Below are 27,781 nucleotides of genomic sequence, written 5' to 3'. Positions count from 1 at the left end.
CAGGAGGTTGAAGACACACCTGCGCGTCCCCACGCACGTTCGGGAGCGCACGCGCCCGTGAATAAGCAAGCGCACCCACAGAAATACGCATGCGCATGCGCATGCACATGCCCTTCAGTGCGCACCCGCGCAACTGCGCGCTTGTGTTGTTCCGGTGTTCCCGAGCTTCTCAGGTAACCTGGCGGTCCGAGATGTGAGACCTGCAGGCAAATAGCAGTGGCAGACAGACGGGCGCGACGAATGGCCGCAGCGACATTCCTCAGGCAGAGGTAGGCGGCTGTAGGCGGGATCTGGGCCGCACCGGGGATAGACCCCGAGCCCCGACTCCGCGTGAGTGCGGCTCCGGCCCGGCTGCCCTCCCACGTCCCCAGCTGGATCCCGAAGCCCTCTAGTCTGACTTCGGCCAAGCGCGCTTAGGCTTGGATCAGCCGGGTAAGAGGGTTTGACGAAGCCAGCTGGGTGGTTGTGGACGTGTGGGGCGGGAGAGACGGAGCCCATGATGCCAGCTCGCAAGCGCGTTAGCCCAGCGTCCATCGGAATTATTTTGTATATATCCAAGATCTCTTGCCTCTGTGGCGCTAGGTCGTCTGGCTTCAGAACTCAGCTGCCATAGGTTGAAAGACGGGAATACTGGTGACCTTTACACCGAAAGAGGGGCAGCTACCTTTAGAGAACCCTGCCATTCTTTTTGGGGCTTGTTTGAGGAATAATTATTTGCCAGTCCTATAACTAAAACTTGTTTATTGTGGAAAATAAGATGTTTAATTGTAAGGAAAAGAGAGCAATTGTTGCATAGTTGAAAAAAAGGGAGAGTATCATGAAGAAACAAGGGAAAAGAAATACAATGAATCGTGGGGTCTTTTGAAGCCTGTTTTTACTAAAATCCTGCTTGATGGAGATTTTTTGTCCTGGCATTGTGGAAAGTGTCTTTGATGTTTGCCTCACTGAAAAAGTTGGTATTGCAAGAATAAAGTTTGAGCAACGTGTCAATACTAGGGCCCACGGGTATTAACCAAGAGGATGAAAGCAAGAACAAGATGACCCAATTTGCTAAACTTACGTTTTAAAATTAAGACTGGAAGACTATCGAAGAACTTTTGAAATTTTAGAGTTTGTAATCCCTTTGTGTCATAGTCAATAAAGGCTAATTAGTGGAAGATTAATTTTGTTTCCTCAAGGTATTTCAAATGACACATAAAATCAAAATCGTAAATATATATTGCATATATTATGTGTTAAAGTGTTTTCAAGAACATCTGAAGTAAGGGATTGGTATGCTTTTGCGTAGCTTTTAGTTTTTATTTTTAAGGATTTGTATAGATAATGCCTTCACAAAGCTCAAAAGAGAAAAGGTGCAAAATATAGCTAAACTATTTCTTGTCTATTCCACTACAACCCCCAAGGTAATTGCAGTTGTTAATTTGTTGTTTTCTTCCAAAATGTTGTCATACTATAAAAGGCAAATGTGAGTATAGGTTATTTCCCCTCCGTATATTTTATAGAGAGAGCCTACTGGATATGTGATAATCGACTATGCACACACACACATACACATATATGTGTGTGTGTGTGTTTATATATACATGCACACAGGTTTATAGTGTATACAATATACAGTTACATTATGTATATAATATATATACACTAGCTCATGCCTTCATTTTTTACTTACTGTAATAACTTAGAGACATGTCTAAATCCATATGTAGAAAGCTGCTTCCCAATTATCTTTTACAAAGGTCATAAACTACTTAAACGTATTATATGCTTTGTCTTGGAGGGCTTTTTTTGGATCATGCATCTTTTGTTCACGTTTCATTTTTAGGAGTCATTCATATTGCTTTGTGCAGCTGTAGTTCCTTCCTTTTCATTGATCTCCACTCCTGCATTTTATGAATCTGCCAACACATACTCAGCAGTTTTACTCTTGATGGACATTGATGGTTTCTAGCTTGAGACTGTGGCAAGCACTGCCTTCTATACAAAATTGTCCCAGTCTCTTCAGGATGATAATTTCCTTTTTTTTTTTAAGGAGAGTCCCCAGAAAGACTCTGGACTCCCTGAAATGTAAAGCAGATGTCTCCCTTTCTGACTGGTGAATAGAAAAATTGTCTAGAATAAACAAAGAGACTTACTGGGAAGACAGGAATCAAGACCCTCTGAAAATTAATGTCTTTAGAGCAACTCAGGTGGAAGGGGCTGACCCAGAAATCTCCCCAAAGGAGACACTCCAGGGATAAAATCACTCTTAAAAGAGGGCTGGATCATCAGTTGTTGTCTTCTGAGTTGCAGCAACAGTGGGAAGAGAGGCAGTGAGAATACTGCAGGGGTCGCAGTAAAGGTGTCCTAACCTTGTGTCTGTGGGTGGAGAAGAATGATGGCTGCAGGGAGACCGTCAGTGGGAACCAGTGTTGTGTGCTCTGATCAAAGGATTTGCCTTGCATTCATCCCTGTACAAGATTTACACTCTTAAAGTAGTGACCTCCAAAGATTTAGACTCTGCAAAGTAATGACTACTCTGTTCATTGTTTGAGCCTACAGCTGCTCCTCTATGAAATGACTTTTCCCTTTCTCAGTCTGCAGAAAGATGGGAGAAGGGCTTGTTAATCCGTGAACACTCTTTAAATGAATAAATCAGATTTGTACATGTGAGATTTGCCTTTCCAGAAGTGATACTGTATATGCCTTTTTCTGGAACTTAGGGAAAAAAGCATATGAGTTTCCTTCACAAGCAGTTTTCTTCTTGTTTTTCTTTTCCTGGTTAAGTGGAGGAATATGTGACACTTTGGGTTCAGGTGGGGGAATGGGAGCCCTCAAGGTTTCCCGCCCCTCTGCTTTCAGTGTAGAGAGCAGGGCTCCTACACAGCCCTGCTCAGCTCAGACACAGCCTCGCCAGCCCTGTCATGGCTCAGTTATTCAAGCCTCCAATCCCATCGCTTATCCCTGTGTGGCTGAAAACACAGCTACTGGACATTTCAGTGCAGTGACTCATCTGAAATTGGGTAGCAATTTTAGTTCAGTGTCTGACATAAAGTCCATGCTGTAGAAGGGTGTTATTCCTAATGTCTTCTCAGGTATTTCAGTGGACTTGTCACTCACTGCTTCTGTGCCGGGAAGATTTATTCCCTTTGACTCCTTCATGCCACCCATAGAATCCCTGAGGCCCTGTTAGTAAAGACCACTTTCTTTATCCCCCTGAAAGAAAGAAGCAAATTCTGTAAAGCTTGATGAAGTTTTAATGAGCAAGTGTAAGAATTGAAGTGAGGACAGATCATGTTGTTAGCCAGCTCTGGGAATCCATGGCCAAAGAGAAACAGGAATTTTTTTGAAAATGAAGAGCCTGGCTATCACCCTTGATTCTGGACACTCACTGAGGTAAGGGAGCAATCTCTCCACACTTGTAACATCTTCACAGACCCTTGTGGGAGTCGATGGTCAAAGGTGTAATAGCACTGGCCATGGACCTTTACCTAGAAGAGGAAACATGCATTAGAAAGACAGTATTTCACTAAACAAGCTTTCAACCTGCTCTCTGCTATGTCCTAGTACCTGCAACATGCAAACAGAAAATACCTAATTATACATCTGAAGCGAGTAGACACACTTCTTTTTACAGACCACCTTTTGTGATTATTTGAGATAGTTGCTCACTACATTTTCAGCATTTCCTCTCATTCTCCAGAGAGGTTCTACCACTCTGTGTCATATGTGTTTGTTTGGTCTTCTGTCTATCCTGGAAGATCCCCATGGTCAGGTACTGTGTCTCATAAACTTGAATCTCATCATCATGCACAGGGCCTGCCACGGGGTTAGTGCTCGACAATGTTCATTGAATGCATACATTTCAGTTATGTGAACTGACTCACATTCATTTCTCATGACCCAGCTTCTCTTTGGAGTAGCCCAGATCTCAGCTGGTGGTGTCAGAATAAAACCCAAGTGTTCTCAGAGAGATGGAAATGCACAGATGTTGCAAAGCATTAGATATCATCTTTAACATCTTATAAACATGGGGGAAAAATCCCTGACTTCAATCTGAATAAAATGTGAATCCTTTAGCATACACTTTGAAATGTTAGAAAGTTTGATCACATTTTTCATTACTGAGGCTCTATAGGAAGTCCTCTTCTAAGTTGTATTCTCTAATTTAAAGCAAACGATTTTGAATGGGTTATTCCATTTGTTTGTAATTACCTTCCAATGTAAGTATTGGGAGGTTGATAATGATAAAAGGTTTCTAATCATTAAGAAGCTTAATACAGCATCCCTTGTGAGAGCAAAACATTGGAAAAAAACCTCAGTGCTTTTGTAAAGATCATATTCAACAATTTTTGGTAATTTTTTGAGGGGAATAATATGCAATCCTTAAAAAATGAGACAGCACCGTGGATAGATGATTTCTTCAAGGTATATACTTTGGGTACAAATAACTGTAGTTGTTAAAGTGTTATGTGTAGAGAAATCTATGCCAGCATCGGTTTAAAAGAAATGAAAATATATATGTGTGTGTATATTTATGCGCCCATAAGCATAGACTATCTATAGAAGAAGAGTAGAGAAGCTAGTAATATTCTTCTGAGACTCTGGCATCAGGAATAACAGAAAGTCTTCATATTGGACTGACTAAAACAATTTTATTCATTTAGCTACATGAAAATTGAAATAATAGCATAAGTGGAAATGAGAACTGTGGTTGAAGAGGAGATTCTCCACCATGGAGGAAATGGTAGGTGAGCCACCCTTGACCCTGGTCAGATTTGGGAAGGAGCTGTGGATGGCAGTGCAAGCAGAGATGATGGCAGTGCACGCAACAACACTTGTTGAAAGAGAGAGGAAAATTATAAAAGTTAAGTATCCCCTCTGTGTGTGAGGAAAAGCTTGAGACAGAGGTAGTTATGGGAGATAGGCTCCAAGAGTTTCTTGGAGGACAGGGAGAGCTGTCTTTTGCTCTGGGAGCCCATGGAGGCCAGGTGCTGGGAGCTCCTTGGGCACTCACCTGGTACCCATTGTCCACCACTGAGATGCACAGCTCAAAGTCTTTGCCATCCTCAAAGGGCATATTGTTGCATTTCACTTCCTGCTTCCAGGTCCCATTCTCACGGCTGTTCATGATCACATAACGGCCAAAGTACACTTGGAAATGGAAAGCAATGTCTGAGACATCATCCATCGCAGTGTGGAAATCCACCTGTAGCTGTGGTTCATTGCTGAAGAGAAAGCACACAGTGTGTTGAGCAGCTCCCTGTCTTGTTGCGTACGCACACAACATACCCACAAATCCTTCCCATTTTTCTCCAGGGCAGACAGAAGCCTTCCTGGTGATAATGCAGGCTTCCTCTCTGTGGGGCTGCTTCAGTTCCTTCTGCCCTAGGGGAGGATGGGAGAAGATGCTCTGCCCCTGATTCCCAGACAGAAACTGAACTACAGTCACTAACCTTATGAGTGTCCACCCCATGAAAATTTTGCGGCCCTTTATAGATAAGGAGCCACAATCTCAACCACTGCCTGTCCTCCTCCCCTAGGCCTCATGACTGACCCACAGTGCAGCCATGTCAGGTTTCTTGCCAGGTGCTGGAGGGTCTCCAGGACCTGCACCTGCATGGTGCCTCCATCCTGCCAGCTAGACATTTCTGCATCACTCACATGAGGTCACCCCTGAGCAAATGTTCTCCCTTCTCCACCCCACCACCCTTGGACACAAAAATACTCACATGAAAGGTTGGACAGGTTTCCCTTGGATTGTCACAGAAGTACCACTATGCAGGGACACAGCCTGTGTGTATGGCACCTGCCAGAAAATTGAGACTGAGTGAGAGGCACCGGGCCGTGCTCCCCTGCTAGAACATATTCCCTTTAGGCAGTTGGTTAGATGTTGAAGGGTAGACCCTGAGGCCTCCCCTCTCCCACCTTACCACAATCAGAACCCTGTATTCTTGAATACATACTTAAAAGCAGAGCTTCAGAAACTGGGCTGCCTCAATTTTCTCCTTGATTCTGCCTTCTGCTAGAAGTGAGGGGTTAACATTTTTTGAACACTATTCTTAAGATGGGGTCTTATTATATTCCCCAGACTTGAGTGCAGTGGGCCCATCTCTGCTCACTAACTGCAGCCTCAACCTGCAGGGCTCCAGCAATCCTCTCACCTCAGCCCCCTAAGTAGCTGAGACTACGGGTCCGCACCACAGAACCAGCTCATATTTTATGTTTGTGGAGAGTCAGGGTCTCTTGTTGTTGCCCAAGTTAGTCTGGAGCTCCTAGGTTCAAAAGATCCTCTTGCCTTGGCCTCCCACACTGCTGATGTACAGGAGTGAATCACTTTACCCAGCCAACAGTGTGACATTAGATTCACTACTTGAACTCCCCCTCCTCCGTTTCCCCAATACAGGCAGGATTTTCTAAAGGTCCTACTTTGTAGGACGTTTTCAGTAATATATGAGTTAATATGTGTAAAACCTGTACACTAATCCCCAGAATGCAGTGGCACCATCACAGCTCATTACAGCCTTGAATGCCTGGACAGCAGCAATCCTCCAGCCTCAGTCCCCAAGCATCTGGGAGTACAGGCACATATCAGCATGCCCAGCAAATGTTTAAATGTTTGGAAAGACAGAATCTTGCTGTGTTGCCCAGGCTGGTCTCCAACCCCTAGACTCGGGTGATCCTTTAACCTCAGCCTCCCAAAGTGCTGGGATTACAGGCCTCAGCAAACTTCTTGATGAATATCCACTGTAAGCTCTGTGTGAACTGAAGCTAAAGTTCCTTGCTGGTTTTGGGTGATTCCATATCTGAAACCAAGTCCCCCAATGCTCTTACCTAGTGAATCAAAATCTGCCCACCATCCTGGTGCTCAGTGTGAAGGACAGGCTAAGATGTGGGACAGGGAGAGACCTGAGGCTGGAGGCAGGAGCCAGTGGTCACTGTGTGCAGATTCCACCTGCAGATGCACGCCAACAAAGCCTGCCTCCCTCTCCCCGACTCTGCATGAGAAGAGGCTCCCAAGAATTTGTGCATTCTGCTCTCGTGAATGCTCAGAGACCAGTCCTAGGTAACTCACAGTCCCCAAAATCCCCACCATTTCTGCCACCTGGGATCCACATTGACATACATGGGAAGAGGCACAGCTGCTTCATCAGAGGTGCTGCTGTGTGCGGAGAAACCCTCACATGCACAGAAGGCCACATGCATGTTTCCAGTTCAACACCCAGTCACATCCCAGCACATACACCCACGGTCACATGGAGCCGCACCACTCAGAGTCACACATGCCCACTTGCTGTGCATATAAAGATGCTCACACACTGATCTGGCTGTGCTCACACAGTCACATCACAGTTACTATGACAAAGCATAGTCAACCCCTTACACTCAGGCACATACCTGCATGTCCTGATGGGCCATCCGCCTCCCACCTAAAGTCATATAATCTCAACAGACACCATTCTCATCAGAAACCATCACTTGGTCACAGAGGGTTACAGTGGCCCAGGGTCTACACCCCACAACCACAAGCATCTCAGACATCAGAGCCCTAGGTTATCTCATTCACAAGCTTGCAACTCACAGTAGAAATGCTCATATTTGCATCTCATAAAATCTCCCTCTTTCCTTTTTTCTGTGACTTGAGATTATTGAAGGCTGTGCCTTTTCAACTCAACTCACAGTTAGTGGTGACATTGTTGTCTCCCTCTGGGCGGCTGTTCCAAATTGGGTCCAGTCTTCTGTGTGAATCTCTTGGAGTTGCAGCATTTAAATGGTCCCTGGCAGCCCTGCTCTCTGGCTTCATTCCTGTTTCCAAGCCCCTCCCAGCAAGGTTTCCCTGTGGGATACGATGTAAGATGTTAGAAAGAAGCTGAGTCAAAACCACACCTGTTTGCAGGCCTATGACAGACAGGGAGGGAGGTGTCAGGGGAGGAAAAGGGATCACCAGGGAAATACACAGATAAGGATGATGCAATGAGAGGTTTTGATGTTCATCCTCCATGCCTGTCATGAAGCATTTTCTCCACTGTGCAGAATCCACCTGGCAGGTGTGCATTTTTCTAACTTGTGCAATGAGAAACAGGTGGGGATTGTGGAAAAGGCTTTGGCCCTCGAATGTAATCCTGTTCTCTGCTCCAGAGTCTCTGAGAGAGCACTGACTTTGATCCTCAGCAGAAACATGGGGGAGAGGTGGAGAAAGTCCTTGTGTCCTCATGAGCCCACGCCAGGCCCCTTGGCTCTGGTGAGTGGTGACCACTCTCACACACCTGGGCTCCAGCCACACCATCTCCTTTCTCTTTTGGTGTCCATGTGCATTGAAATCTCAAGAGTTCCTGCTTCTGCAGATTCAAGGAGACAGGTGAGATTCTTAAGTCTAGTCCTTGAGTTGTGTGCTCCTTAGCTCCAGACCCATGTGAGGACAGGCGCAGGTGCAGGTGATTGGACTTCAGCCATAGTGAAGTCTTCACCCGAGGTGGAAGACTCAGGAACCTTCCTCAAGTTCTCTTTCTCTGATAATAGAAAACATCTCGAAAACCTGTATTAGAATTTGAAGAAGGAATGTGTAGAATTCCTCTCCTTCCATTTGTTCCCTCTCTTTCTTTGTTTTCCTCTTCAGCTTTATTGACTGTAAATTGAAAGTGTTTTCCAAAAGTTGATCCAAGTTACCAAACAATCTGTATTTTGATGAGGAATTATTAAAATAGCACTTCAATATTAGGCATGGCCTGTTGGTGACACCCGTTGTTTCCTATCTGTCGCTTCCTTGCCATGTAACCTTCTTGCCCCCATGGGCAACCCTGCTTCTGCCTTTCCTCTTTGCTTTTCTTTTAGTTTCATCACTTTGTTGAATGTTGCTTGTAGGTAATTTTCCAGGAGGGCTCCTTCTGGGTCATGCATCTTTAGTTGACATTTCTGTTTTTAGGATTCATCTGTATTGCTGTGTGCAGCTGTAGTTACTTCATTTTCACTGCTGTATACTCTGAAGTTTTATAAATAGATCAACACATACATACCAGTTTTACTGTTGATGGACATTGGGAGGGTCCCAGCTTGGGACAATTGCAAACATTGCTTTCTACACAAAATTGTCCCAGTCCCCTCATGCTGATCATTTTTTTCTTCATGGAAAATTCCAAGACATATCATAGACTCCCTGAAATTTAAAACAAATCTCTCCCTTTCTGACTGTGAATGTAAGAAATTGTTCATAAGGCAAACAGAGACTTACTGAGAAGGCAAGAATTATGACACACTAAGGATTCGAATCTTTAGAGGACCTCTGACAGATGGGGCTGCCCAGAGTCCACCCAAAAGCAGACATTCCAAGGAGAAAAGTCACTTTTAGGAATGGACTGTTGGGTCAGGAGGGGTCTTCTGATATCAGGGTCCAGGCTCTGACATGGGATAGGTTACAGTGGTAGGCACTGCAGGGGATGGCAATGGAGGTGTCATAACCCCATGTTAGTGGGGGGAGAAGAATGGGCCCCGCAAGGAAAACCATCAGGGAGAGCTGATACTGTGTGCCCTGATCAAAGACTTCACCTTGCATCCTTCTCCAGCCAGGGTTCACACTCTGCAAAGCAGTGACTGCCCTGGGCACTGTTGGAGCCTGCAGCTTCTCCTCTGTGAAATGGCTTTTTCCTTTCTCAGTCTGCAGGGAGGGTGGGAGCAGCGTATGGTCATCCATGAGCACTTTTTACATGAACAAGTTAGCTTTTTTTAAGTCTGGGTCTCAACCTTTCCTGAAACAAAGTTGCATATTCCTCATGCCTAACCTGAGAAGGAGACAGCATAGGAGTTTTATTTTTTGTTTTTTCTGGTTGAGTGGAGGGACCTGTGAGCTTTGGACTTCAGGTAGGTGGAAGGGAGCCCCCACGAGTGCCCCACTCTCCTCATTGTAGAGTGTGGCTCCCACTCAGCCGTGCTCAGCTCAGACACATTCCCTCCCACCCTGCTACTCACTTAGTTATTCACATTCCAAATCACCTCTCAGTCCAGAAACCTGCATGCACACCCTTTCCCTTCTCTTTCTATTGCAGCCTTTCTGACACCTGTGGGAAAGTCCTATGGCTCTACTTGAATAAAACAGCCATGAATTGAAAAATTTTTATTTCCTGCCAGTTCACCCAGGACAGGCAGTTTTGTATCTACTCTGAGTGTCTTGCTGTTTTCTTAATAAAAAAATGTCTTTTCTATAACTTCTCTCCTTAACAGTGATGTGATAGAAATAGAATTTGCAAGATTCCAACAGTGAATTATGAAATCATTTATGTCTGCACCATGGATTTCTTGGGAAACTTTATCTGGCTTTTAACTAGATGTGCAAAGGAAACATGGTCAGATTTTCAGTTTGCTTAAAAGTTTACCCAGGGTCATAAGGAAGTAAAGTAATGAAGAGCCCTTGGCAGCCTCCCCGTGGGTCCCAAATTGATCTGTGATTATTCGCTCAGTTTCAAGTTGGATAAAAGGATTGGACACATTCAGAACATGGTAGAATTTCACATTGGTTCGGTCATGTAATGGCCTATATTTCAGTTCCGTGAACTATGACTGCCATTCACTGCCAGTGTCCTAGTTTCTCTTTACAGTCTCTGAGATGTGAGCTGGTGGTGGCCAAGAATGAAACTCGTGTTCCTAGAGAGTTAAAACAGTACAAGTGTTGCAAAACATATGATATTATTTTTAATAGCTGATTAGCATATAAAAAGATTCCCAAATATGAATAAAATGTAAATCTTTGGGCATAAACATTAGGGAAGGCCAGAAAGTTTGAACATATTCTTTACTACTGAGGTCTATAGAGAAAGTTACCTTATAGGTGTTAATATATCAGATTTTACATGCACACATTTTCGACCCAGTTATTCCATTTCTTTGTAATTATCTTCCAATATAAGTATCAGAAGGTTGATAATGACAAAAGGGTTGATTAGAGAGCTTAATGTGGCATTATTTGTGAGAGCAAAACATTGGAAACAACCTAAATGCACATCAAAAAGGTCAAGTTCAATAATTTTGGGTACTCCTATTGAGACAGTATGCAGTCTTTAAAAACTGAGACACCACCATGGTTAGGTGATGTCCTCAAGATATATTCTTTAAGAACAAATCAACTTGTAATGTGTAATGTGTAGAGCAGTTTATGCCAGGATTTGTTTATAAAGCAAATGAAATCGTAGACCTGTATGCTTCTATAGGCATAGGTTTCCTCTGAAAGGAGAGCAGAGCACTGGTAATGTTCGCAGGAGTCAAACTGGAGTCCAGGAGTGAGACAAAGGCTTAATCTTTGACTGACTACAACAGTTTTATTCTTACACATATTGTATTCATTCAGCTGAATGAAAATGTAAGTAACTGCCTAAGTAGAAATGAGCACTGTAAGAAAAGACAGTGGAGATTCCGTACCTTGGGGGAAATGGCAGGTAAGCTGACCTTGACCCTGGTCAGATTTAGGAAATGAGCTGAAAATGGCAGTGCAAACAGAAGGTGCTCTGTGGTGAAAAGCCTGGGGCAAGGGTAGTAATGGGAGGAGCCCAAGGGACTGAGCTGCCTCCTGCTCTGGAAGCCCGCAAAGACCACGTGCTGGGAGCTCCTGGGTGCTCACCTGGGACTCCTTGTTCAGCACTGAGAGGCCCACGTCAAATTGTTTTCCATCTTTGAAGGGCATGTTGTGGCATGTCACCTCACACGTCCAGGCCTCACATTAGTGAATATTCATGACCACACAATGGCCAAGATACACTCAGAAATGGAAGGTGATGTCTGAGTCCTCATTCACTCCTGTGTGGGAATACCCCTGCAGCTGTGGGTCATTGCTGAGGGTAAAGCACACAGCAGATTGTGCAAAACCCTCCCTTGTGGGGCACAGACAGGACATACATAGAAATTCCTTCGCCCTTTTCCTCAGGGCAGACGGAAGCCTTTCTGGTGCTGCTATAACCCTCATCCCTGTGGGGTTGCTTCAGCTCCTCCTGACCTTCAGAAGTGAGACGCTCTGCCCGTGTTCCCAGATGGAAACTGAGCCACAGTAACTGACCTGTGGCTATAAGTTATCCATTCCTTGAAAATTCTATGCCCCTTGATAAAGAGCCACAGCCCAAACCCACTGAGTGTCCTCCTCCCGTAGGCCATATGACTGGCCCACAGTGCAGGAACTGCAAGTTTCATGCCTGGTGCTGGAGGGTCTCCAGGACCTTCACCTGCATGGTGTCTCCATGCTGCCAAGTAGACATTTCCACATCACTCACATGAGACCACCTCCTAAGTAAATATTCTCCCTCTTCCTGTACCACGCACCATCCTTGGACCATGGAGTACTCACACAAAAGGGAGGATCAGTGTCCCTCTAATTGTCACTCAAGAATGACCAGACAAGTACACAGGCCATGTATGTGGTGCCTGCCACGGAGATTGAGAGTGGATGAGACAGGCAGGGCCAGGTACGGCCTCTCCTTCTATAACAGATTCTCATGATGCAGGAGGTTCGAGACCAAGGGCAAACTCAGGCCTCCTCATTCCCACTCTACCACAGTCAGGCCTCTTATTCCTGAGGAAATAGGGGTGGGGGCATAGTTATGAGTTAGGCATCAGGAACCAGGCTACCTGGATCTCTGTCCTGATTTTGCCTCTTACTAGTAGTGCCATCTTAGATCTGTTACTTAAATGTTCTCTATCTCAGTTTCCCCCATCCAAAGAGGATTACTAGAAATTTCTTCTTTGTAGGAGGTTCGCATGGATAGAACAGTTAATGTATGTAAGACTTTTACCCTAATCCCTGGCATGTATGGGGCCAGTTAGATGTTACTGAAAGAAGAGGGTGGGTTCTTCTGGAACACTGCCCTGCCTTCATTTTCAACTCTGAAACTGTGAAAACAAGATACAAGGATGTAACAGTAAAGTAATTCACTCCAGTGAGAAATAATACTTGTTGAAAGAGAGAGGGAAATAACAAGAGAACAGTAAACCCCGTATGTGTGGGGTGCACATGCATCACAATCATCAAGGGCCATGGACATCCTTCCCAGAAGACGCACAGATTGTTAAAAGCACAGCTTCAGTACTTGCACAAATAGAGTGTGGGCCAGAGAAATAACTGGAGGGAATCTACAAGTGGCTGATATTTGTTCTCTTTTGAGATAGGGTCACATTCTATTGCTCAGGCTTACGTGCAGTCATGCAACCCTAGCTCACTGTAACCTTGACACCACCACCCCTGTTTGCAGGCCTGTGTCTGTGATGCAGCGGAAATCACCGTGGTGGAGGTACCAGGGGGGAGGAAGGAGTAACACGGAAATGCACAGATAAGAATGACGGAGTGAAGGGTTGTGCAATCCAGCCTTCGTGCCTCTCATGAAGTTTTTTCTCCACTGTGCAGAAATCGACCCGGAAGGTGTACATTGTCCTAACTTGTGCAATAGTTTAAAAAAGAAAGGTGGAGATTCTGGAGAAAGGTGTTGGCCCTAAAAGGTAATGCTTCTGGGCCGGGCACGGTGGTTCATGCCTGTAATCCCAGTACTTTGGGAGGCCGAGGTGGGTGGATCACTTGAGGCCAGGAGTTTGAGACCAGCTTGGCCAACATGGTGAAACCCTGTCTCTAACAACAACAACAACAACAACAACAACAACAACAACAACAAAAAGAAGTAAAGCTTCTGTTTGTTCCGTAGTTTCTGGGGGATGACTGGCCTTGATCCTCAGTGGGACCTGTGGAGAAGGATTGAGATAGTCCTTGCTTCTTTCTTCCCACTCAGAAGGCCCCTTGTCTCTGCCAGGTGAGAGCTACTCCCTTCTGTCTCTCACACACCTAGGCTCTAGCTGCAGCTTATTCTTCCTTTCTGGGTGTTCATGTGAATCAACATTTCAGAAACATTGTTTCTCCTGACACCATTTATTAAATAGGAAATCTTTTCCCCATTACTTGTTTTTGTCAGCTTTCTCAAAGATCAGATGGTTGTAGATGTGTGACATTATTTCTGAGGCATCTGTTCTGTTCCATTGGTCTATATCTCTATTTTGCTACCAGTACCATGCTCTTTTGATTACTGTAGCCTTGTAGTATAGTTTGAAGTCAGGTAGTTTAATGCCTTTTTTTCTTTTTTTTTTGCTTCCCCACCCCCGCCGGATTATCTTGCCTATGTGGGCTCTTTTTTGGTTCCGTGTGAAATTTAAGGTGGTGGTTTCCAATTCTGTGAACAAAGTCAACAGTAGCTTGATGAAGATAGCATTGAATCTATAAATTACTCTTTTTTAAAAATTTTGCTCTTCAGTTTTATAATCTGTTAATGTAAACCATTTATAGGAAACTTGATACTACTTATTAAAGAACTGTATATGATAAGTAATTATTAATCTAGCACTTGAGTAAACACTCCAATTCTATGCACAGCCTGTTGCTAACACACTTTGGGTCCACCTGTTTTTAATCCACCATGTGATCTTCTTGCCCCCACAGGCGAACATGCTCCTGCTTTTCTTCTTTGCATTCCTTTTAGTTCCACTATGTTGTGGAATGTTGCTTCAAAATGCCTGCTCTCTTAGGTCTTTTTTTAGGGTCATGCATGTTTTGTTCACATTTTTGTTTTTAGGGTTCATTTGTATTGCTATGTGGAGCTCGAATTCCTTCATTTTCACTGCTCTACACTCTGGAATTTTATGAATATGCCAACACATAGATACCAGTTTTACTCTAGATTGTACATTGAGGGGTTCAGTTTGATACAATTGCAAATATGGCTTTCTAACCAAAATTGTTATAGTCTCCTCATGCAGATCATTTGTTCTTTAGAAAAGCTTTTCAGACAGACTGTAGACTCCCTGAAATGTAAATCAAATCTTACTCTTTTTGCTCACCAAGTAGACATAATTATCCAGAACCAGCACAGCCCTCCTGGGAAGGCAGGAAGCAAAACCCTCTGAGGATTAGAGTCTGTAGAGCATCTTGGATGGACGGGGCTTGCACAGAGGCCACCCAAAAGGAAAAGGCTGCAGGGGAAAAGCCACTCTTAGGAGAGGGCTGGGTGTAAGAAAAGGTTTTCTAAGATCAAGGCCCAGGCGCCTACAGGAGAGGGAGCAGTAGTGGGCACTGCAGGACTGGCAGTGGTGGTATATTACCCCATGTCCGTGCATGGGTCTGTGGGTGGGGAATAGAGGCTGAAGGGGAGATCATCAGTGAGATTGGACACTGTGTGCCCTGACCAAAGGGTTCACCTTGTATCCGTGTCTTTTTTTTTTTTTTTTTTTGAGACGGAGTGTCGCTCTGTCGCCCAGGCTGGAGTGCAGTGGTACAATCTCGGCTCACTGCAACCTCCACCTCCCAGGTTTAAGCGATTCTCCTGCCTCAGCCTCCCAAGTAGCTGAAACTACAGGTGCATGCCACCATGGCTGCTAATAATTTGTATTTTTAGTAGAGATGGGGTTTCACCATGTTAGCCAGGTTGGTCTTGACCTCCTGACCTTGTGGTCTACCCACCTCTGCCTCCCAAAGTGCTGGGATTACAGGCATGAGCCCCCACAGCTGGCCCACCTCTTACCAAGATTTGCACTCTACAAAGTAGTGCCTGCCGTCCTCATTCTTTGAGCCTGCAGATCCTCCTCTGTGAAGTGGCTTTTCTCTTTCTCAGCCTGAGGGGTGGGGGGGGGGGATGGAAACAGGGCATAATCATGCATGAGCACTATTTAAATAAATTCCCTTTTTCTAAGTCTGTGCCTCAACAATTCCAGACATGAAGTTTTATATCCTTTATGTCTTAACTCAGAGGGAGAGCAAAGGAGTTTCATTCCTGGTTTTCCTGGTTGAGTGAAGGGACTTGTGAGCTTTGGAGTCCATGTAGGAGGAAGGGGACCGCCATGAGTGCCCGCCTTGTGTTTTTAGTGTAGATAATGTGGCTCCTACTCACCTCTGCTCAGCTCTGACATAGCCCCTCCTACCCTGTGACTTAGTTATTCAAGCCCCAAGTCCCCTCTCCCAGTCCAGAAACCTCCACGCTGTCCTTTACCCTCTACTTTCTACTGTAGCTTTCTCATACCTATGGGAAAATCTTATGATCCTACTTTCATAGAACAATTATGTGTTGAGAAATGCTGAGTGTTTGATTGCTGAGAAATGCTGAGTGTACAGAATATATTGTTTGATAGGAAGAACGATGTCAAGGAAAACCTAGTCACTCCCACCCCCAAATAGAAAACTCCTTGGGGCAGCCTAAAGGGGCAGGACAATATATAAATATCATACACCGGTTAAAACAATTATTTAAGCCTGGGACATCTGACCCATGGCTCCCTCATGGACAATACTTTTTAATTTTTCTGTGATCAGTGGTAAGTGGGCACCAGCTGCTTTCTTGGTATATTTTTGTGTTATGAGAAAATACCGAACATCTGTTTGTTAATAATCATCACCTGTTCAGAGAGAATAAATGTATGGGTCAGAGTCTGCTTGAGGCCTTCAGCTCTGAATACTGTCAGCCCCCTGAGGATCTCAACTCGGAAGGCTGTTGCCCCCCTGGATAGACCCACTTTGCTGTTCTATCTGAGTGTCTACCTCTCAATTCCTTCAGCACCACCTGGGTGGGGGTCTCTACAGCCGAGCTGGTCTCGGTCATTATGAATCAAGCAATTTTTATTTCTTAACAATTCAACAAGGGCAGGGAATTGTTTTTCTACTCTGAGCGTCTTGCTGTTTCCGTAATGTCTTTTTCTATAACTGCTTTATGAAAAACTGATGCAACAGAATTCGTAAGAATCCAGAAGTGAATAATAAAATCATTTATGTCTGCACAGTGGATTTCTTGAGAATTTACTCATGGCGTCATAACTGTTGTAAAAAGAAAACATAATCAGATTTTCAGTTTGGTTTAAAGTTTAGCGAGAATCAGAAGATTAAGTTCTTTGGCAGCTGCTCAGTTGGCCCCCTATCTATCTGCCGGTATTTGCTGAGTTTCATGTTGCTTATTTCCCAGAATCAGTGGCCGTTAGAGATGGTATTTACTCACCATCAGTAGTATTTGTTCAATGTCAGTGGCAGGTAGAGATACTCAGAAATTTCAGCAGGCTCCTATACATGAATTATGGCACAGACTCTGAAGCTTCTGGAGCAAAGCCATGTCATCCTTGTAGATACCTTGCAAACAACCTGGATCCCTCACACAACCAGTTTGCAATAGGGTTCACGCTCCAATGAGAATCTAATGCCACTGCTGATTTGGCAGGAAGCCGAGCTCAGGCAGTAATGTGAGGGATGGGCTATAGCTATAAATACAGATGACGCTTTGCTTGGTTGCCCACTGCTCGCCTCCTGCTGTATGCAGCCCGTTTTCTAAGAGGCCAGGAGTGGTATTTATCTGTGGCCTGGGGACCCCTCTTCTAGATAATACCTTTCAGATATATGATTTGCACATTATCTTCCATTCTGTCAGTTGACTGTTTACCCTTTTTACAGTGGTCTTTGATGAACAGATGTGATGAATTTTGACAAAGTGCACTTTGTTTTTCCCTTTGTTACTTGGGCTTTTACCCTCCTCTTCCCATCAAACCTACTCAAAAGATTTATGGTTCTACTTTCATAAAATAATCATGAAGACAGCTATTCTTATTGCCTACCAATTCACTGAAGTTAGGCAGTTGTGAATCTATGCTGAGTGTCTTGATAACTGCTTTCTTAATAAACAAATGTCTTTCTTATCACATCTGTCTGATAATACTAATTAGACAGCATTCATTAGAATCCAGAAATAAATTATGATATTATTTATGTCTGCACCATGGATTTCTTGAGAATTTTTTAATGTTTTAATAACTATGAAAATAAAGCCAAGAGCCCAAATCACAACAACAAAAAATGATAAAGTGCACTTCATCTGTATTTACAGCCCATATTCAAGAAATCATTGCCAAATCTCATGTCATGACGATATCTGTCTGTGTCTCTCCTAAGGCTTTTATCATTGAAGGACTTACGTTTATTCTTTGATATCATTTTGAGTTTACTTTTGTATGTGTTAGAAGGTAAGGCACCAGTGTGTGTAAGTCCAGTTTCCCCAGCATCATGTGTTGAAAATACTGTCCTTTTCCAATGCGATGGTCTTAGCCTATTGCGGACTCTCAGGTGACTCTGTGTTTCTAGACTCTCTATTCTTCTCCCTTGATTCCTGTGTCACTTCCAAAGCCATTTTTAGGTATCACATATCATGGAATTGGCTCTGTTTTTTTATTCTTGTGACCTGCATGAACACTATTTCTTATCCTTCTGATATGGGAGTTATTAAGAAATAGTATTTAGGCAGATAGTAAGGGTAAAGGTTCTTAGTGAAAATTTTTCTGTCATAAGAAGCATCCTCCAATCCATTTGTTTTCTAACAGAAAAGGCAACTTGAAGGGCCAGGCCAACAAACTGATATGCAATTGCTGGCCATGAGAAATGGGGCTTACTCAACATGGCTATTCCTGTTGGGTTTTTTGATTTTGTTTTTGTTTTTGTTTTTTTTTGTCACCAGGTGTACCAACTGTTGTGGCCACCTCCAGATAACACCATGTGTTCAGGTCAGGTTCTTCATGGGCTACATAAATAATACACCTGGTCAAACCGGTCTGCTGAGCTCTATGGAAACCAGACATTGACTCCTCCAGAATCCCAATATAAGCAGCCACTTTTTCCTGCACACAGGGTTTTCTTTTTTCAAATCACCCCTCCTCTGTGCAGAGGAGCTCTTCTTCCTTTCTTCTTTCTTGCCTATTAAATTTTTTACTCCTTAAAATCACTCCATGTGTGTCCGTGGCATTAATCCTATTAGCACAAGACCAAGGACCCTGGCGTTCCTCCAGTCATTGAAGCCCTATCATTTTGGTGTTTTGGCCATGAATGGGAAATTTCTTCATCAAACTGGTGGGTATGGAGTGAATCTCAACTTTAAATCTGCCCTTTAGTTTCAAGGGTTTCTTCCAGCTATCCTGTTGCCAAATGTTTTTTCTCTCCCTATCCGTGGTCACTTACACTCTATGTGTGTGTGCCTAATGTGCAGGAATCTTTACAGTTAAGAGAAACAGGTCTCTTAAATAAGGTCACAATCAAGACAGGCAGTAACTCAATAAACTTGTCTCTACAGTGTCTCTGGTAAGCACATGGTATTTCTAAGCCAACACCACCACCTAGTGGAAATAAAAATCCTGTTCGTAAGACACATTGTTGGTTCCCTGTGATAGATTACTGGTTCACAATTTTGCCATTTCGTGCTTTTCTACTGCTACTTCTGTGGATGGGAAAGCTTTGCTTTCAACAGTTAGGAGTTAGATGTCTTCCACAACCAGATTTTAGTTCTGATATTGTTATATCCGTAGGAAAACAGCCATTCGGTTTCTACCTTCTTTTAAGGCACCTATTCTGTCTCCAATTAAGACAGTACTTAATTAGTAAGGGTATTTTAAGTTTGGACGTTAACCACACGTGTTTTTTTTTTTTAAGGGTAAGTGCATTAGCATGGGTTGTAGTACCAAGCAATCTAGTACATTGCCTCCATTAAAGAAGTATTGTGCAAAGGTGACACAGTCCCTCCAGAGATTTTTTTTTCTGGGAGCCAGGCAAATCACACAGGTTTAGAAAATCAAAGTAAATCACACCAGGTGGATAAGCTAAAATTGCTTAGGGAGAGGAGCATCACACACTGGGAGCACTTGGGGGGGGGTAGGGGAGAGACAGCGGAGGGTGGTGAGGGTGAGGAGGGATAACATGGGGAGAAATGCAGATATAGTATGCACCTAATGTAAAAAATGGAAAATTAAAAAAAATAAAATTGCATAGATGAGCATGATTAGCCCCATCACTTAGTTCATCCAGTTCCATGGCTTGGACCACGCCTACAACCATGGGGGGCACATTTAACATGGTGCTGAGATCCGGAAACCAGGGAAGGAAAGTATTCAGAGGATGCTCCTTGTCTTCTCCTCCACTCTGAGTCATAAGAAAAGGAAGGAGGCTAAGAGGATGCCTTTATTTTCGCTACATTATGTAAATCTGTAATAAATTATCATCAGCTTGTACCCGTCTGCAGTGCACTCTGAAACACTGAAACTTCGTTAAACTCAAAACTTTACGGAGAAAAGTAACTCATTTTCTTTTGCGTAGGGGCGTGGCATTTTTACTAAACCTTTGTAAGTGGTGTAAGATCAATCCAGCTCTTTTAGCAATCATATCAGAAAAGCCCAGGAAAAACAGTTCTCCATAATTAAAAAAAGAAACTTTCAGGGGAACCATCTGAGGATCCCCCTTATTTGGGCTCCCCTCACATTCCCTTCTCATTACAATACCTTAGGCAAATAAAGGGAATCTTAGGCCGATTTTCTAAAAACCCTGTATAGAGAAGCTTTCCAAAATTTAATCAGGTGTTCCACCTCACATGGTGTGATGTTATGCTGCTTGTAAACCAAACCTGCAGCTAAAAAGCAGGTAGTTCTGCAAGCAGCAGACAATTTCGGAGATGAGATTCTCTCCTATAATACACCAAAAGGGAAGAAGGCAGAAAGGGAAAGAAAAAGAAATAACCAAAAACACCATTCCCAATAGAGAGGGAAGCAGTTCCGGTAAACAGCCCTAACTAAAACCACAGTGGCTCTGGAAATGAATGGAAAAGAAACCAACTTTTAAACACATTTTAAAAGTCCTATGAAAAACCAGGGCCAAACGTCTCAGTTACTCTATCTATAATGAACCAAAAGCCAGATAAGAATTCTATAGCCTTTATCGAAAGACTAAGAGAGGCACTAATAGAGCACATTTCTTTATTCCCTAATTGAGTGGAGGAGCAGCTCATCCTGAAGGAGAAGTTTAGAAAGGGACATCGCAGGGAAGACTCTAATCCTATATTTTTCTCAACCTTACTTGCAGTTAGAAAGACCTATTTACACATGCTTCCAAGGTGCTATCGTCATAGCTCTGCTAGTCAGAAAAGCCTCCAAGTTAACCCTAGAAAATAATTCAACTCTTTACAGCCCACATAGTGTGGCAGGATCACTTTCCTCTAAAGGGAACTCTTAGCTAGAAAACAGCTGGTAAAGAAGGTACATAAGGCAGGATCAGCAGTAGTCACTCTCCCCAAACACAAGCACTCAATTGGCTGAGCTGATAGCTCTTACAACAGCACATAAATTAAGCAAAAGCAAGGTAGTTAAGTAACCTCATTCCTGTCTAAGCTGTGACAAAAACACTGGAAACAGAACTGCCCAGAGGCAGAGATCACTGTGTTCAAAACATTTATGCTAACTCCAAGTATGCTTTTCTAATTTTCCATGCTTATACTGCCATTTTAAAAAGGCATTTTTTTTTTAACCACTGATGAATCTCCCATAAAGTATCACCAGGAAATTAACAGGCTATTATCCTCAGATTTTCTTACACAAGAAATAGCAGGGATGCATTGTAGGGAACATCAAAAGAAAATAAATAAGGTAGCCAAAGAAAATAAATTAGCTCATCAGGAAGCTAAGTCAGAGGCAAGGAAGTCTCAAGGCATTAACATAACTAGCAAAGTCCAAGGAAATAAACGATCTCTGTTTAACCCAGGAAATTTAGTATTAGTGAAAACTCTCCTCTCTATCCTTCCTTAAGCCAAGCTGGGAAGGGACCCTACACTGTTCTTTCAATGCTCTTGGCAGCAGAAGTTACACAAGTCAACTCGTAAATACGTCACACTGAAGTCAAAACCTAAAAGCTGAAGGAGCAACCCTTAGCAGCCCAGAGATATGACCAGAATATCAATGTGGAAAAATAGAAAATCTTAAGCTAAAAATCATAAACATTAAGTAACTAACGGTTACTCATATGACTCAGTCCCACCTTTACCTAAACAGATACTTTTTGTCATTTCTGCCCTTACCTCTCAAAGTTTGCTACCAAATATTAAAACTTCTTTTTATTGCATATTTGCAGGAAATTTTTAATTATACATGATATTGCACTTGTAACTCTGTAAATCCCAAAAAGGGAAATGTTTAACCTTGGGCAAGTAAAGTTTTAAACAATTTTTTTTTTAACTACACCACCCTTGTGGCAATTGTTATAGTCATGCTACCATTTGCAATAAAACCAAACATTGTGGCACTCACAATGTGGGATTCTGGTTGTAAAATTTTAATTTGTGCTCCTATGAGAATCTGATACTGGGGCTGATTGGACAGGAGGCCACTCAGGCAGTAATGCTTACGTGATACCTCCTGCCGTGTGTCTCCATTCCTAACAGGCCACGGATTGTTGCTGGTCTGTAGATTGGAGATTGGGGACCTCTGCTCTAGGATATATCACTTTCAGGGCTCCATCTAAAAGCCTAACTCTCCCTCCCACTTGGCAGACACCAACCTACAATTTTTGTATCTTCAGATCCACAAGATTGTTAGAAGTTCTACTTTGCCACCACCTATGACTCAACATCTAATTTACAGTACTATTTAAATTTCCCCAATTGTCCAAAAGAATGTCCTTTGTAGCTGTTTTTAAATCCATCCAATCAGGTTTCATGCACTTTGTTTCTATGCTTCTTTAGTCTCTTTTAATCTAGAACATTCTCCCTGACTTGTTATGACATTTTTTGACGTTTTTTGAATTTGTCATGCATGAAGCTCCAAAAATGAAAATTCCTAGCTTGGTGTGTACTAGGAATTGAAAGGAAGTCAGTATATCAAGTTTTTCTTGCACCACATGATATCCTCTCAGCCCCCACCTGTTCATCCAGCCATTACTGAGGTGACCAGGTCCAGACAGTTTCTCACTAGCTTCATGCAGGTACACACAGTGCCTTTCCTTCGTATCTATCTTTCCAGTACCTTTCTCTTTCTGGCACTGGGCTTCTTTGAGATGGTACAATAAGACTCCTGCAGAAATCTTCTCAGCACCCATACATCTGGAAACCAAAATTGGGAAGACTTCATACCAATAGGATAACTTTTTAACAGCTGGGGATGGCGGCAGGTGGATAAATGCTTCATTTCATCTTCTGGGCAGAGAGTACTAAAAAACATTTCATATTTGGGGGGGAAATGGTGGAAACAAGCTTTTTTGCCAGAGAAAGTCATAGAAGTTGGACCCTCATAATTGGAGCCTAAATCTCTTATTGGGCAGATCACAGTAAAGAGCCATTGCTGGTAAGTGAACTAGTAATTACCTATGGCATACTTAGTATCACAATTACTAAGAATGTCACCTGTGCTTTACTGGCAGGAAGTACTGAGAGAAGGTGAAGGACTGCAGTAGCTGTGACACTGGAATGGTAGGGGTACAATGGTAATCATAGGATTATGGAAGAACTTGGTTTGGTTTTAACTGTATTGGAATTCTTTTTACTAAAAGAAGGAATGAAAGAAAGAAAAAGTGACAGTAGTCAAAGAGTAGAAACAACCCCATTGTTCATCAACTGCTGAAAGGATAAACAAATTGTGATATCTTCATGAAATGGAATCTTATTCAACTACAAAGTAAGGAATACTGATACATGCCACAACATAAATGAACCTCAAAAACATTATATGTTGGCCGGGCACGGTGGCTCAGGACTGTAATCCCAGCCCTTTGGGAGGCTGAGGCAGTTGAATCACGAGGTGAGGAGATTGAGACCATCCTGGCTAACATGGTGAAACCTGTCTCTACTAAAAATACAAAAAATTAGCTGGGCAAGGTGGCTTGCACCTGTAGTCCCAGCTACTCAGGAGGCTGAGGCAGGAGAATCGCTTGAACCTGGGAGGCGGAGGTTGCAGTGAGTCGAGATCGTGCCACTGCATTCCAGCCTGGGCAACAGAGTGGGACTCCATCTCAAAAAAATGTATGTGTTTAATGTTTTAAGTGAAAAAAAAAAAGCCAGAAACAAAAAGCCATATTATATGATTTTCTTTACATAAAATGTCCAGTATATGCAAATTATAGAGATAGAAGAACAGGTGAAGGATCGTCAGTGGCTTGAGAGTGGCTGCTTAGCTTAGTCTAATTTCAGGGAGAAGGAGTGGAGTGTGAACTGCATTGCAGAGTTGCTTTTTGAGGTAAGAGGGTGGCCTTTTGTATACCCATGTCAGCAGGTGATTGACTGCATTCTGCCTACTGGATTGTAACCGAGCTTGTATGATGACAATCATGAGAGAGTTGTTTTCCTTATTTTCCTTTCTTTCTCCATGCATTCTTGCTTTCACATGGTCATTTCGGTAGAGGGGAGTCACTAGTAATTAGTTAATGTCATATCTTAACTCCTGGAGGCTACCCTCAGGGTTAATGAACTTGTTTTTCTCTTAAAGAACAATGGTCTGTGGTTCTGGGTATGGTGGCTCATGCCTCTAATCCCAGGGCTTTAGCAGGCCAAGGCAGAAGAGTCGCTTGAGCTCAGGAGTTTGAGGTTGCAGACAGCCATGATCACACCACTTCATCCCAGCCAGGACCACAGAGCCAGAGCTTGTCTCAAAAATCATAGGCAACACAAACAAATGAAAACACACCCCATGCTCATGAATGGGTAAAATAAATATTATGAAAATGACCATACTGCCCAAAGAGATCTACGGTTTCAATGCAATTCCCATCAAAATACCATCATCATTCTTCACAGAAGTGAAAAAAAAAATCCTAAAATTTAATACAAAACCAAAAAGGAGCCCAAATAGTCAAAGCAATAACTAAGCAGAAAGAACAAATCTGGAGGTATCACATTACCCAACTTCAAATTATACTACACACCTATAGTTACCAAAGCAGCAGGTACTGGTGTAAAAGTAGGCATGTGGACCAATGGAACAGAATATAGAGGCCAGAAATAAAGCCAAATACAGCCAATGAATCTTCAACAAAGCATACAGAAACATAAAATGGGTGTTTCATTCTATTCTCACACTTATATAAATACCTGAAAATGAATAATTTATTAAGAAAAGAGGCTTAATTGGCCAAAAATTCCACAGGCTAATTTATAGGAAGAATGGTTGGGGGGCCTCATGAAACTTACAATTATGGCAGAAGGCATAGGGGCTGCTGGCACGTTTTATATGTTAGGAGTAAGACAGAGCAAAGAAGGAAGTGCTACACAGTTTTAAACAACCAGATCTTTGAGGATTCACTCACTGTCACAAGAACAGCACGGGGAAATCACCCCCATGATCCAATCACCTTCCTCCAGGCCCTTCCTCCAACATTGAAGATTACAATTTGATGTGACATTTAAACAGGGAAACAGACCCAAACCATTCATTTTATCCTTGGCCCTTCCCAAGTCTCATGTCTTTCTCACATTGCAAAATATAATCATGCCTTCCCAACAGTCCCCCAAAGTCTTAACTCATTTCAGCATTAACTCAAATGCCCAAAGTCCAAAAAGTCTCATCTGAGACAAAGCAAATCCCTTCAACCTAAGAGCCTGTAAAATCAAAAACAAGTTAATTACTTCCAAGACACAATGGAGGTATACGCAATGGGTAAATACTCCCTTTCCAAAAGGGAATAAATCTGCCAAAACAAAGGGACTACAGGCCTCTGAAATCTGAAACCCAGCAGGGTAGTCATTAAATCTTAAAGCTCCAAAATATCCGTGTCTCATACCCAGACCACACTGATGTGAAGAATAGGCTCCCAAGGCCTTGGGCATCTCTGCCCATGTGGCTCTGCAAGTTATACCTCCTGTGAGTGCTTTCACAGGCTAGCATTGAGTGCCTGCAGCTTTTCCAGGCACATGATGCAAGCTGCCAGTGGATCTACCATTCTTGGATCTGGAGGATTGTGGCCCTCTTGTCACAGCTCCACTAGTCAGTGCCCTAGTGGGGACTTGTGTTTGGGCTTCAACCCCACATTTTCCCTGTGCACTTCTGTAGTAGAGGTTATCCATGAGGGCTCTACCCCTGCAGCAGATTTGTGTCTGGACATCCAGGCATTTTCATACATCCTCTGAAATCTAGGCAGAGGCTCCCAAGCCTCAGCTTTTGCCCTCAGTGCACCCATAGGTTTAACAACACATGGAAGTTGTCAAGACTTATGGCTTGCACCCTCTGGAGTAGCAGCCTGAGACGTATTTGGCACCCTTTTAGCCACGGCTAGAGTTTGAGCAGCTGGAATGCAGGGAGAAGTGTCCCAAGATTGTGCAATGCAGCAGGGCCCTGGGCCCACCGTACAGAACCATTCTTTCTTCCTAGGCTTGTGGGCCTATGATGGGAGGGTCTGCCATGAAAGTCAACATTTGTTGTCTTGACTCCTCTTTACTTATGTAAATCTTTACAGCAAACTTGAATTCCTTCCCAGAAAATGAGGGGTTTTTTTCTACCACATGATCACGCTACAAATTTTCCAAACTTTTATGTTCTGCTTCCCTTTTAAATATAAGTTCCAGCTTCATATTATCTCTTTGCTTATGCACATGACCATACATTGTTAGAAGTTGGCAGGCTACTCTTGAATGCTTTGCTGCTTAGAAATGTCTTCTGCCAGATGCTATTAATGACCTCTCTCAAGTTTGAAGTTCCACAGATCTGTAGAGCAGGAGAAAAATGCAATTAGTCTCTTTGCTAAAGTAGGGCAAGAGCGACCTTTACTCCAGCTCCCAACAAGTTCTTCATCTCCACCTGAGACCTCCTCAGCCTGGACTTCACTGTCCATATCACTATCAGCATTTTGGTCACAACCATTCCACAAGTCTCTGGGAGGTTCAAAACTTTATCTTCTTGACTTCTTCTAGCCCTCCAAACTGTTCCAACCACTACCCATTACCCAGTTCCAAAGTTGGCCCCTTATTTTCAGTTATTTTCCTAGAAATGCTCCACTCCTGGCACCAATTTTTGGTATTAGTTCATTCTCACACTACTGTAAAGAAATACCAGAAACTGGGTAATTTATAAAGAAAAGATGTATAATTAGTTAATGATTCCACAGGTTGTACAAGAAGTGTGGCTAGGGAGGCCTCAGGAAACTTACATAGTGGAAGGTGAAGGAGAAACTGGCATGTCTTAACAGGCATGGCTGGAGTAGGTTGAAGAGAGTAAATCAGGGGATGCTACACTTTTAAACAACATGATCTCATGAGGACTGACTCACTATCATGAGAAATGCAAGGGGAAAATTCACCCCCATGTTCAAATCACCTCCCACCGGGTCCCTCCTCCAACATTGAGGATTGCAATTTGATGTGAGATCTGGGAGGGACACAGACCCAAACCATATCAGTGGGGGAAGAAAACCATACTCAGTAAATGGTGCTGGGAACATGGACAAGCCACATGTGGAAGAATGAAACTGAATTCTCGTCTGTCATCATATACAAAAATCAACTCAAGGTGGATCAAAGTCTTAAATCTAAGATGTGAAGCCATTAAAATTCAACAAGATAACATTGGAAAAACTCTTCTAGACATTGGCTTAAGCAAAGAATTCATGACTAAGAACCCAAAAGCAAACGCAACAAAAATAAATAAATGAGACCCAATTAAACTAAAAACCTTCTGTACAGTAAAAGAAATGATCAGCAGAGTAAACATGCCACTCACACAGTGGGAAAAATATTCACAAACTGCATCGACAAAAGATGCATCCAGAATCTACAAGGAGCTCAAATGAAGCAAAAAAAAACCCAAACAATGTCATCAAAAAATGGGCTAAAAACGTGAATAGAGAATTCTCAAAAGTAGATATAGAAATGGCCAAAAAAAGAAAAAAATGAAAAAAATCTCAACATCAGTAATAATTAGGGAAATGCAAATCAAAACCACAATGTGATACCACCTCACTCCTGCAAGAATATCATTAAAACATCATTAAAACACACACACACACACACACACACACACACACACACACACACACACA

The 27,781-nt window shown here is 43.0% G+C and overlaps 1 protein-coding gene and 2 long non-coding RNA genes across 8 annotated transcripts in view; 2 read left to right on the top strand and 1 right to left on the bottom strand.

Moving 5' to 3' along the window:
• The first annotated feature begins 94 nt into the window (after positions 1 to 94).
• On the top strand, positions 95 to 13,534 carry LOC116530642. 2 transcript variants are annotated; one of them, XR_004260092.1, is made up of 3 exons: positions 95 to 1,403; positions 4,647 to 4,726; positions 8,119 to 13,534. It is a non-coding gene; the product is annotated as an uncharacterized LOC116530642 (long non-coding RNA). The 2 variants fall into 2 exon arrangements; XR_004260093.1 differs by lacking the exon at positions 8,119 to 13,534 and adding an exon at positions 6,472 to 6,504.
• Positions 3,219 to 27,781, bottom strand: part of LOC116530635 (galectin-10-like) — a 61,818-nt gene continuing 37,255 nt past the window's right edge. Inside the window, exons 1-4 of one of the 2 annotated variants that reach the window (XM_032248793.1) lie at positions 7,660 to 7,932; positions 5,712 to 5,788; positions 4,997 to 5,207; positions 3,219 to 3,470 (exon numbers count right to left, since the gene is read on the bottom strand). In XM_032248793.1, the coding sequence (XP_032104684.1) occupies positions 3,348 to 3,470; positions 4,997 to 5,207; positions 5,712 to 5,788; positions 7,660 to 7,746 (498 nt within the window). In that variant the 5' untranslated portion in view covers positions 7,747 to 7,932 and the 3' untranslated portion in view covers positions 3,219 to 3,347. Of the gene's footprint in view, positions 3,471 to 4,996; positions 5,208 to 5,711; positions 5,789 to 7,659; positions 7,933 to 27,781 lie in introns of those variants that run through there. The other variant, XM_032248794.1, reaches the window with a different exon arrangement.
• The window catches only part of LOC116530643, a 34,423-nt gene continuing 20,286 nt past the window's right edge, over positions 13,645 to 27,781 (top strand). For 2 of the 4 annotated variants that reach the window (XR_004260095.1, XR_004260094.1), the window contains exons 1-2: positions 13,645 to 13,751; positions 20,855 to 23,103. This is a non-coding gene — a long non-coding RNA (uncharacterized LOC116530643). The remainder of the gene's footprint in view (positions 13,752 to 20,854; positions 23,104 to 27,781) is intronic. The other 2 variants (XR_004260096.1, XR_004260097.1) reach the window with 1 other exon arrangement.

The sequence above is a fragment of the Sapajus apella genome, unplaced genomic scaffold (genome assembly GCF_009761245.1).
Source record: "Sapajus apella isolate SASKATOON/1434 unplaced genomic scaffold, GSC_monkey_1.0 scaffold68, whole genome shotgun sequence".
Lineage (NCBI taxonomy): Eukaryota > Metazoa > Chordata > Mammalia > Primates > Cebidae > Sapajus > Sapajus apella.
The sequence above is the reverse complement of the archived record's forward strand: the minus strand, read 5'-3'. Positions and strand labels throughout refer to the sequence as shown.